This window comes from Malaclemys terrapin, chromosome 12 (genome assembly GCF_027887155.1).
Source record: "Malaclemys terrapin pileata isolate rMalTer1 chromosome 12, rMalTer1.hap1, whole genome shotgun sequence".
Taxonomy (NCBI): domain Eukaryota; kingdom Metazoa; phylum Chordata; order Testudines; family Emydidae; genus Malaclemys; species Malaclemys terrapin.
In genome coordinates, this window is record NC_071516.1 from 33,128,508 (window position 1) to 33,140,698 (window position 12,191).

A 12,191-nucleotide genomic window follows, 5' to 3' on the forward strand; every position below is an offset into this window, starting at 1 on the left:
TCAGCATGCACACAGTAACCAGCAGTGAAGGGGAACATCCTAGGATTCATATATTCTACTGGAAACCAGCAAAAAGAGAAGACTGCTGGAATTTCCAGCTACATTATAACTATTAATTGTGGGCATCCCAGAAAATCAAAACAATGCAAAGGCAGCTATTCCTATCAACTTGATAGTCATCCATAACAAATTCACACAGGAATATCCCATGCTGTTTTGAAGTCACACTGTGACTTAAGAACCCCGTAATGCCAACTGGTAAGATGGTTACAGAAATATACTGATTCTGGTATGTACATTCTGATTCACCAACAAATGTCATGTGAGTTCTCAAAATGAAAGCTGGTGTCAGACTGGTCATTAATATTGTTTAATGTATGTGCAGATACTATGGAAGGAGTTTTGTATATACACTGAAAATGTTTGTAAAGTCTATATCAAGGTGTTGGTCACTAGCAGAGGTGAAAAACAAGTTTTCCTCTTGTCTCTCTCTCTGGGGATGTAAATTAAACATTGTAAACTAACACATTGGTTGTCTATTTACATACAAAGTCAAATGTTAACAAAGAAATGTGAAGTCAACAGGGATGCAGGAAACAGGAAAAACAAGCCATGGGTTGTTATCCTGTCTCTGAGTACAGACAATGAACCGTGGGGGTATACATAGGAGGCAAAGCACCAAGGAAGTAAACGGGCAACGCATTTACATTCATGAAAATGGGATGTCGGCCAACCTTGATTGATAACGCTAAAGATGATTTTGGGTGAGAAACTTCTTTAGACAAGAGGTTAACTTGTTTGTTTTATACATAACCATGTTTCCAATATCCTTACTCACTATCTCCTGAATCTCACTTCATATTTAAAGTGAAAACAATGATAAGTTTATCAGTGCTGCTGTGATGTTAAGTAACGTGCTGGTCCTGAGCTAAATCTTACAAGTTGGTCTGTGTATTATTCCTTTGGGGACAGCAGACCTGGTATTTCTGTGAGTGTTCAGTGGATAAGGAATTAGACACTACAAGGGAATGCTTCAAAGGGACTCAGGGTCTGGTGCACTTACTATTAACCTGCAAAGCAAAGTCATTGTTTTTTTCTTATGCTTTTATCTGACAGATTAAAGAGCCCTTTGGGACAGAATATTTTCTCTCCATGAAGGTACTTATACACTAATCAGGTCACCTCTTCACCTTCTTTTTGAAAAGCAAAACAGATTGATACAGTCCCCTATTCTATACGTATGGCCTACAACCCTCCTTCCTAGATGTATAACTTTGTATTTGGCTGCATTAAAATATTTTGTTTAAGTAGGCACAGCTTATCAAATGACCCAGGTAACTCGGTGAAATTTCCATGTACTCATCATTATTTACCACTCCACCAATCTCTCATATCCACAAATTCTATCAGAAGTGATTTTATATTTACTTCCAGATCACTGATGAAAGTGCTGAATAGTACTGGACCTCATACTGATCCCTGCAGAACCCACTAAAAGCATGCCTATTCGATGATGATTCCCCATTGACACCTATTTCTTGAGATCTATCAGTCAGTTCTTAATCCATTTAATGCGTGCGCTAATTATACTGTATAGTTATTTTTTTTTAATCAAAATGTTGTGCTTTATAAGTCTAACACCTTACAAAAGTATAAGTATATTACAACTACCCAGTTACCTGTATTGTCAAACTTGTAATCTCAAAGAATGAGATCTTGTTAAACGATCTATTTGCCACAAAACCATGTTGACTGGCACTAATTATATTCCCATACTTTACTCTATTGATTGTATCCTGCATGAGGTTTTCCATTATTTTGCTAATTCGCCAATAGTTATCTGGATTATCCCGCTTGCCCTTTTTGAATATTGGCATGAAATAAGCACATTTACAGACCTCTAGAATTTCCTGAGCATTCCAAGATTTCTTAAAAATTAAGATCACTTAGCCAGAGATGTCCTCAGCCAACTCTGTTAGAATTCTTGAGGCTACTGATTTTAAAATGTTTATCATTAGTATATGTACTACTAGTATATGTACAAGTAACAGTCAGCATGGATTTGTCAAGAACAAATCGTGTCAAACCAATCTGATAACTTGTTATCCTTGTGGATGGCGGGGAAGCAGTAGATGTAGTATATCTTGACTTGAGTAAAGCTTTTGAAACTGTCTCACATGACCTTCTCATAAACAAACTAGGGTGGGTGCAAAACTGGTTGGAAAACCATTCCCAGAGAGCAATTATCAGTGATTTTATCATGCTGGAAGGACATAACAAGTGGGGTCCCGCAGGGATCAGTTCTGGGTCTGGTTCTGTTCAATATCCTCATCAATGATTTAGATAATGGCATAGAGAGTACACTTATAAAGTTTACCCATGATACCAAGCTGGGAGGGGTTGCAAGTGCTTTGAAGGATAGGATTAAAATTCAAAATGGTCTGGAGAAACTGGAGAAATGGTCTGAAGTAAATAGGATAAAATTCAATAAGGACAAATGTAAAGTACTCCACTCAGGAAGGAACAATCGGTTGCACACATACAAAGTGGGAAATGACTGCCTAGGAAGGAGTACTGCAGAAAGGGATCTGGGGGTCATAGTGGACCACAAGCTAAATGAGAGTCAACAGTGTAACACTGTTGCAAAAAAAAGCGAACATCATTCTGGGATGTATTAGCAGGAGTGTTGTAAGCAAGACACAAGAAGTAATTCTTCTGCTCTACTCCACAAATTCAGATTGGAAATAAGGTGTAAATTTTTAATAAGGACAGTAATTAACCATTGGAACAATTTACCAAGGGTTGAAATGGATTCGCCATCAATGACAATCTTTAAATCAAGATTGGATGTTTTTCTAAAAGACCTGCTCCAGGAATTATTTTAGGGAAGTTGTATGTGTTATACAGAAGGTAAGACTAGATGATCACAATGTTCCCTTCTGGCTTTAGAATCTATATTCATCTTTGTTTATCATGAGAATAAAATAGTTATTTTGTGTTGGGGTGCAATACCTGTTGCATTAAAAAATTACCATCTATAAGTTTTTAGAAACCCTAATTTTGATTTACTACTGGCTGCATGAGACCTCCAGTATTTGTCTCCCAAACTGAAGTCCCTCATAACACAATTTTTCTTTCCATCATGTCCCTTTTTGATTTGGTGGTCTGCAACAGACTCCTCACCAGCACTCCTTCCTGCACTTTGTTAGTTAGCACATGAAATGGATCAAAGTTCATGTGGTTGTGAGTTACCTACAACTTTAAAACAGATAATGATGTCTTTAATGTAGAGTTCCAACCCTACTTCTTTCACCTGCTCTGACCTTCCTGGGCAGGATATAACAAGTGACAACTTTCCAACCATGCAAATTTCAGTAATGCCTATCAAATTTCTTCTAATCAATGAGAAATTTCCAACGTTTGTTACTCAGACTCCCAGCAAAGGTATATAAGCCATTGAAAAAAATCTTCTTTCACGTTGATCCAATTTGTTTCTTACATTCCAAATTCCAGTTTATACAATACTTGCCTCCTTACCACCCTCCCCTTGCATTGGTAGTTTAACAGCCTCCTGGCTGATCCAGCTAGTCTCCAACTGAGAACATTAGCACTCCCCTCATCCCAGTGAGATGCAGGCTATCCTGCTCATACAACTACCTCTCCCACTGGAACGTATCCCAAAGCTCCAACATAACCAAAGCCTTTAAACTTCATACCAGACATGCAGCCAACATTTCACCTCCAGTATTTTCTGACTTCTACTACTTTTGTGCTTGTGCACCATTGTGCTAGGTAACGTACAATTCTTAGTTGGTCCCTAGGTGCTACCCACAATAAATATGATTAATAAGAAGAGCAGAGACTCAAGCATGCACTTTCACTGTTACCGAAAGGACATGCGAGTTAAGATGAAAGAGATGTGCCGTCTCTATATACTAAAGTGTTAGAAGATAAATTTTTTATCTCCAATGCTAACTGGGCAAACTGCAACAATGACTAGCAAATACTGAATGAATAAAAAGTTTAACATTCAGGAAGTTAGCTCAGCAGATCACAGAGGACTGCAAACAGTAATTCTTGAAGTAAGTGTCCTGACGTACAGCTTCCAACAAGTGAAAAGATCCTGAAATAAAAATCAGAAGCTTCTACAAAGAACGGGTAAAGAAGGAAAGAAGGATTCAAAGCCTCTGATGTGGAACCTGTTTGATGCTCCTGTTCACGAATAAAGATCAAGAAGGAAACATGTAAAGTGTAAACTGATCAGTATTCGGGAGGGGTGGGGAAAAGAGGTGTTTGAATGGCTGTTGAAAAACCACCATATGGAACAAAGGAATCCAAACTAAATTTCTAATTCGGAATCTTTTCGAAAGACGAATCATTGTGCTACTGGAGAACACGGAAGTGCCGGGCTGGGGTACCCCAGATACTGCAACCCTGTGCTCCCAGCCCAGCTCCCCTCACCGAGCCGCACGTACCACACACATCACCGCCGACAACGGGACACAGCGCGGGGCCAAGGCCCCGGATCGACTACAACACCGCTGGGAAGTTACCAGACATGCCCCGCCAAACCCGCCCCCCGGGGAACAGAGCCGGGGGCCACCACTCCCAGGGCCCTGTCACCCGCGGAGACCGCAGCCCCCCCAGGTGCATTTGTCGGCGGCTCCTGAGCCAGACCGTCCGCGCTGCAGGGAGGCTCCGAACCCGGCCGGACACAGACACTGGGGCCATGGCTCGGGCTCCAACTCTGACCCATCCCCTCACCTACCACAGCTCTCACCAACGCCGCCATGACACTCAAGCGCTTCCGGAACATGGTAACTACTTCCGCTTCTCACAACCTAGTGGGGGGCTGAAATCATAACTGCGCGTGCGCATACACCTCCCTACTTGGCCCCCTTAGTTCGCACGCGCTGCGGGGAGTAAGAATCGTTCCGCGCATGAGCACTATGGGTCACGTGTCGGGGCGGAAGCGCGTACCAGTCCCCTACCCTGCCCAGCAGCCCCCGTCCTGGTCTGCTACTGCGCTCTAAGGGGCGCTGCTCTGGGAACAGCCCATCCCCCTCCCTGCGCCGGCTGAGCAGCTCTATGAGCCGTGTGGCGGGGGGCTCCTTGGGAAAGGCCAGCCCGGGGGGAGAGGGCAGCGTGGAAGCAAGTGCTTGTGCGAGAGGCAGAAAAGCGGGGCGGGGGGTGGCTGCCTCGTGTCTGGAGCCCGGGAACAGGAGGCAACGTGACAGGCCCCCATAAGGGTGACCGGGTAGGGCGGGGCTTGGTCAGGAAGAGCTTCAGTTTGAAGCAATAAAGGAATAAGTGGAGATGGGGGCCGGCTCGTAACCATGGGCCCGGCACGATGATCTTAGTGCCAGACTTCAGAGTGGTGCTGATGGGGGGTTAGATGGCAGGAAGGCCTGTGGAAAGAGCTCTGGTTCTGTGGACAGAAGAAAAGCTAGATCCTGGAATTGTTATGGTGGGAGGAAATGGCAACTTTTTGAAATAGCCAGGATGTACAGGTCTAGGATGTGTGTGGAGTGAAATGTTACCATGGTTACAGTCCTGGTCAACTGAAAATATAGTGGTGCTGTTATCTGTGATGGAGAGAGGGGAAAGCACTGGGTTTGGAAGGAAAGACTGTTTGGGGGCATGTTATATTTAGCTGATGGCAAGAGATCCAAGAGGAATTATTGGAGAAACAGACTGAGATGTGGTATTAGATTGGAGAGTTAGACTGGTGTAAGAGAGAGCTCTTAAATCATGGGAGCAGATTAGGATTGCCCAGAGAGAGGGGATATAAAGAGAGAAGAGGAGGGGGCCAAGGAGAGTGGGAGAACAGGATGATGATCCACTGAATGAATCAGGAGAAGACAGTTATGGATGACATAGAGAATGTAGGTGTGATAACGGCTGTCAAAGGCAGAGCAGAAGTCAACGAAAATGGAGCTGGAGTAGAGGTTCTGAACTTTGGTTGGTTAGAGGTCAAAAGAGATTCTGAGAGCTGAGTTAGTGAAATGGAGAGGGCAGAAGCCAGACTGGAGTTGGAGGAGAGGAACTTTCAACAATGAGGCCTGGTCTACACTACGGGTTTAGGTCGACTTTAGCAGCGTTAACTCGAATTAAGCCTGGACACGTCCACACGACGAAGCCCTTTCTTTCGACTTAAAGGGCCCTTTAAACCGGTTTCTTTACACCACCTTCAACGAGGGGATTAGCGATAAAATCGGCCTTTGCGGGTCGGAATTGGGGTAGTGTGGACGGAATTCGACGTTATTGGCCTCCGGGAGCTATCCCACAGTGCTTCATTGTGACCGGTCTGGACAGCACTCTCAACTCAGATGCACTGACCAGGTAGACAGGAAAAGACCCGCGAACGTTTGAATTTCATTTCCTGTTTGCCCAGCGTGGAGAGCACAGGTGACCACGCAGAGCTCATCAGCACAGGTAACCGTGATGGAGTCCCAGGATCGCAAAAGAGCTCCAGCATGGACCGAACGGGAGGTACGGGATCTGCTCGTCATATGGGGAGATGAATCGGTGCTAGCTGAACTCCGTAGCAGTAAAAGAAATGGCAAAGTATTAGAAAAGGTCTCCAAGGCCATGAAGGACCGGGGCCATAACAGGGACACGCAGCAGTGCTGCGTGAAAGTTAAGGAGCTACGGCAAGCTTACCACAAAGCCAGAGAAGCAAATGGAAGGTCCGGGGCAGAGCCGCAAACTTGCCGCTTCTATGCGGAGCTGCATGCCATTCTAGGGGGTGCAGCCTCCACTACCCCAACCGTGTGCTATGTCTCCGTCAATGGAGAAACACACAGGGAAGACGGTTCGGGAACGAGGAAGATGAGGATGGAGGTACTGTAGGTAGCTCACAGCAGCAAGGAAGCGGAGAAACCGGTTTCCCCAACAGCCAGGATATGTTTGTGACCCTGGACCTGGAACCAGTAACCCCCGAACTCACCCAAGACCCTCAGGGCACACAGGAGACCTCTGGTGAGTGTACCTTTGTAAATATTACACATGGTTTAAAAGCAAGCGTGTTTAATGATTAATTTGCCCTGGCAATCGCGGCCAGTACATCTACTGGAAAAGTCTGTTAACGTGTATGGGGATGGAGCGGAAATCCTCCAGGGACATGTCCAGAAAGCTCTCCTTTATGTACTCCCAAAGCCCAAAGGGGAGGGCTGCCTTATCCCATCCGCCATGGTAGGACACTTTACCACGCCAGGCCAGTAGCACGTAGTCTGGAATCATTGCATAACAAAGCATGGCAGCGTATGGTCCCGGTGTTTGCTGGCATGCAGACAATATCCATTCCTTATCTCTCTTTGTTATCCTCGGGAGAGTGATATCATTCACGATCACCTGGTTGAAATGGGGTGATTTTATTAAGGGGGACATTCAGAGGTGCCCGTTCCTGCTCTTCTGAACAGAAATGTTCCCCGCTGTTAACCACACGGTGGGGGGAGGGGTGAAGTGATCATCCCAGAGAATCGGGTGTGTGTGTGTGGGGGGGGGGGGGGTTACTTGGGTTTGTGCCGCATGTTAACCCGGAAACCGCAGCACCTCCTTTTACATTGAAAACCCATTTTAAATGGCCAACCCAATTCATCCTTGATATGGGAAATGCGCTGCTGTTTGAAACCTTTCCTGCATGTTAAGAAGGTTAGAAAAGCCAAAAGACTGTGGCTTACCATGGCTGCCTGCAAGCCGAAATATGTTGCCTGGGGCACTGCGTGAGTGATCTCTCGTACCAAACCGGCAGGCAGAGGAAAAATGCAACCTTGTAATGAAAGAGTGTACCCATTGTTCTCTAAAAATGTGTCTTTTTTAACCACCTCTCCCTTCTCCTCCACCAGCTGCAAATGTTTCTCCTTCGCAGAGGCTAGTGAACATTAGAAAGAGAAAACGGAGGACGCGGGACGATATGTTCGCGAAGCTCCAGATGTCCTCCCACGCTGATAGAGCACAGCAGAATGCGTGGAGGCAGTCAATGTCAGACATGAGAAAAGCACAATATGAACGAGAGGAGAGGTGGCAGGCTGAATCGCGGGATGAAAAGAGCAAGCAGCGGGCTGAAGATGATAGGTGGCGTCAGCTTGTAGACAGACGGCAAGAGTCAATGCTCCGTCTGCTGGAGCATCAAACTGATATGCTCCAGCGTATGGTTGAGCTGCAGGAAAGGCAGCAGGAGCAGAGACCGCCGCTACAGCCCCTGTTTAACCAACAGCCCTCCTCCCCAAGTTCCATAGCCTCCTCACCCAGACGCCCAAGAACACGGTGGGGGGGCCTCCGGCCACCCAGTCACTCCACCCCAGATGATTGCCCAAGCATCAGAAGGCTGGCCTTCAATAAGAGTTAAAGTTTTAAACTGCAGTGTGTCCTTTTCCATCCCTCCTCCCCCACCCATCCCAGGCTACCTTGGCAATTATCCCCCTACATCTGTGAGGAATTAATAAAGAATGCATGAATGTGAAACAACAATGACTTTATTGCCTCTGCAAGCGGTGCTTGAAGTGGGGAGGGTGGGGTGGGGTGGTTGGTTTACAGGGAAGTAGAGTGAACCGGGTCGGGGGGGGGGGGGGTTGGAGGGTTCATCAAGGAGAAACAAACAGAAGTTTCACACAGTAGCCTGGCCAGTCACAAAACTCGTTTTCAAAGCTTCTCTGATGCGCACCGCGCCCTGCTGTGCTCCTCTAACCGCCCTGGTGTCTGGCTGCGCGTAATCAGCGGCCAGGCGAGTAGCCTCAACCTCCCACCCCGCCATAAATGTCTCCCCCTTACTCTCACAGATATTGTGGAGCGCACAGCAAGCAGCAATAACAATGGGGATATTATTTTCGCTGAGGTCTGAGCGAGTCAGTAAGCTGCGCCAGCGCGCTTTTAAACGTCCAAATGCACATTCCACCACCATTCAGCACTTGCTCAGCCTATAGTTGAACAGGTCCTGACTCCTGTCCAGGCTGCCTGTGTACGGCTTCATGAGCCATGGCATTAAGGGGTAGGCTGGGTCCCCAAGGATCACGATAGGCATTTCAACATCCCCAACGGTTACTTTCTGGTCCGGGAAGAAAGTCCCTTCCTCCAGCTTTCGAAACAGACCAGAGTTCCTGAAGACGCGAGCATCATGTACCTTTCCCGGCCATCCCACGTTGATGTTGGTGAAACGTCCCTTGTGATCCACCAGGGCTTGCAGCAGCATTGAAAAGTACCCCTTGCGGTTTATGTAGTCGGTGGCTTGGTGCTCCGGTGCCAAGATAGGGATATGGGTTCCGTCTTGGCCCCACCACAGTTTGGGAATCCCATTTCAGCAAAACCATCCACTATTGCCTGCACGTTGCCCAGAGTCACTACCTTGATATCACCAGGTCTTTCATTGCCCTGGCAACTTGGATCACAGCAGCCCCCACCGTAGATTTGCCCACTCCAAATTGATTCCCGACTGACCTGTCTGGTAGCTGTCTGACGTTGCAAGCTTCCACAGGGCTATCGCCACTCGCTTCTCAACTGTGAGGGCTGCTCTCATCCTGGTATCCTGGCGTTTCAGGGCAGGGGAAAGCAAGTCACAAAGTTCCATGAAAGTGGCCTTACGCATGCGAAAGTTTCGCAGCCACTGGGAATCGTCCCACACCTGCAGCACGATGCGATCCCACCAGTCTGTGCTTGTTTCCCGGGCCCAGAATCGGCGTTCCACGCCATGAACCTGCCCCAGTGACACCATGATTTCCACATTGCTGGGGCCTGTGCCCTGTGAGAGGTCTATGTCCATGTCAATTTCCTCATCACTCTCTTCGCCGCGCTGCAATCGCCTCCTCGGCTCGTCTGAGTTTCGCCTTGGCATGTCCCGGCTCTGCATATACTCCAGGACAATGCGCATGGTGTTCATAGTGCTCATAATTGCCGTGGTGATCTGAGCGGGCTCCATGATCCCAGTGCTAGCTATGGCGCCTGGTCTGAAAAAAGGCGCAAAACTAGTATCTGACGGACCAGGGGAAGGAGGGAGGGCGGGCCGAGTGACGACATGGCGTACAGGTACAGGGAATTAAAATCAAGAACGGTGGCTGTGCATCAGGGAGAAACACAAACAACTGACACACAGAATGGTCCCCCCAAAGATTAAACTGAAAACCCTGGGTTTAGCAGGCCGTTGATTTGACAGAGGGAGGGGAAGCAAATGAATACAAAGCAAATCTATTTTTTACATCTTAAGACGACGGTGCAGCGTGACTGATAGCCCTCAGCATCTTTCTGGGTGCTTGGCAGCAAATACTGGGCACTTGGCAGTTAGTGTATTACGATGGCCTTCAGGCCTATTGCACAATCTGCTGCTCAGGGAAGATTCTGCTAATGTGCAATGACCCAACTTGTAATAGGACGGTTACCAGTCGTAATACACCATCTACTGCCAAAAGGCAAGGGGCTGGTGCAATGCAGCCCCACAGCTGCCAGCACCCAGATCGCTGATGAAGGCTACCAGTCTACTGCACCGTCTACCGCCAAAAGGCAGTTAGCTGCTGCTGCTGTGTAGCAATGCAGTCCCACGTCTGCCGGCACCCAGATGACATATGGTGACGGTGAGCTGAGCAGGCTCCATGCTTGCCGTGGTATGTTGTCTGCACAGGTAACCCAGGTAAAAAGGCGCGAATCTATTGTCTGCCGTTGCTGTGACGGAGGGGGAGGGGCCTGACGACATGTACCCAGAACCTCCCGTGACACTGTTTTGCATCATCCGGGCATTGGGATCTCAACCCAGAATTCCAGTGGGCGGCGGAGACTGCGGGAACTGTGGGATAGCTGTGGGATAGCTACCCATAGTGCAATGCTCCGGAAGTCGACGCTAGCCTCGGTACTGTGGACGCGGTCCGCCGACTAGAGCACTTAGAGCATTTTATGTGGGGACACACACAATCGACTGTATACAACCGATTTCTATAAAACCGGCTTCTATAAATTCGAACTAATTTCGTAGTGTAGACATACCCTGAGTGTAGACAGCAAGATCAATGAATTTGAGGCAAGGGGAGAAGGGAAACAGGGTGCTAGAGATAGAAGTTGAAACATGGTGTTGGTTGGTATTTTTTTATGATGGAATTGACCAGAGCATACTTGTAAGGGGAAGGAACCTGAGAAGTGTGGAAAGTTGAGAAAGATTTGGGAGAAAGTGAGCGTGGTGGCAAAGGACAGTCACTGGAGCAAGTGGAAGAATTAGAGGTGGAGAGCAGTGACACACTTAAGTGGTGGTGACTGGGTTTAAGAAGGAGCATGAAGATAATCAGATTTTATTCATCTTTGAAAAATATGGAATTATCCTGCAAGGTGTTGGGGGGGGGGATTAGAAATGAGGTACAGGTGGCAAGAGGCCAGGAATAGGTGTGAAATCAATGAGGGTGGAAAGTTGTGCTGCTTTACCTGGAAAATGGCAGAACTGAAAGAGGAGACAACAAATGTGTGGTGGAGTAATTCTGTAAAACTGCAGTATTTTCACCAGAGACATTCAGCTATATGACAGCAAGAATGGAAGAAGTGAATGTTAAATAAACCAGAGCTGGGGATTTGTGGAAAGTATCTTGTGGAGAAAGAGATGAGGAAATGAATTGATGATGGAGAAAATCATGGTATGGAGGACATAAATAAATCAAAGGAAGACAGTGAAGAAGGCATGTAGATAAGGAGCCTGAGGTGTTGGGCATTTTGATGGATTGGAAGGCAGAGTGATGTGAAGGAGGCGAGTTGGAGGAAGTGAATTGGTTGTTGGAAAGATCAGAGAGGGACCAGTGCTTGGTAAAGATAAGGCCAAGTGAGTGGCCATTTGGGTGTGTGGGAGACTTAATTGAGCATTGCAGGTCAAATGAGGTGAGGAGAAGCAAGTAGGAAGCTAAAGGATCAGATGGGACATCTATATACAGGAATTGAAAATAAGGAGAGCTAAAAGTCAAAATCAGCAAGGAAGGTGGCTGAGGAGGAATCAGGTGACTACATGGAGGAGAGAAGAGTTGCAGGAAATGCTGTTCAAAGTAGGAGAAAGGACAGTACAGAGTGTTTGGAACTTGTATAAGTAGGGGCATTGCCAGCAGATTGAGGGATGTGATCATTCCCTTCTATTCGACATTGGTGAGGCTTCATCTGGAATACTGTGTCCAGTTTTGGGTCCCACACTACAAGAAGGATGTGGAAAAATTAGAAAGAGTCCAGTGGAGGGCAAC

The 12,191-nt window shown here is 47.0% G+C and overlaps 2 protein-coding genes across 8 annotated transcripts in view; one reads left to right on the forward strand and one right to left on the reverse strand.

Moving 5' to 3' along the window:
• Positions 1-4,854, reverse strand: part of LOC128846598 (ubiquinol-cytochrome-c reductase complex assembly factor 1) — an 88,240-nt gene extending 83,386 nt beyond the window's left edge. For all 7 annotated transcript variants that reach the window (XM_054045810.1, XM_054045808.1, XM_054045812.1 and 4 more), the window contains exon 1: positions 4,769-4,854. In XM_054045810.1, coding sequence (XP_053901785.1) covers positions 4,769-4,816 — 48 coding nt within the window. In that variant the 5' untranslated portion in view covers positions 4,817-4,854. The remainder of the gene's footprint in view (positions 1-4,768) is intronic.
• A 139-nt stretch (positions 4,855-4,993) lies between these two features.
• On the forward strand, positions 4,994-8,463 carry LOC128846630 (PAX-interacting protein 1-like). Its single transcript, XM_054045863.1, has 2 exons — positions 4,994-6,981; positions 7,848-8,463. Exons 1-2 carry the CDS (start codon positions 6,906-6,908, stop codon positions 8,348-8,350), a joined length of 579 nt encoding a protein of 192 aa, XP_053901838.1. The 5' UTR covers positions 4,994-6,905; the 3' UTR covers positions 8,351-8,463.
• The last annotated feature ends 3,728 nt before the right edge of the window (positions 8,464-12,191 follow it).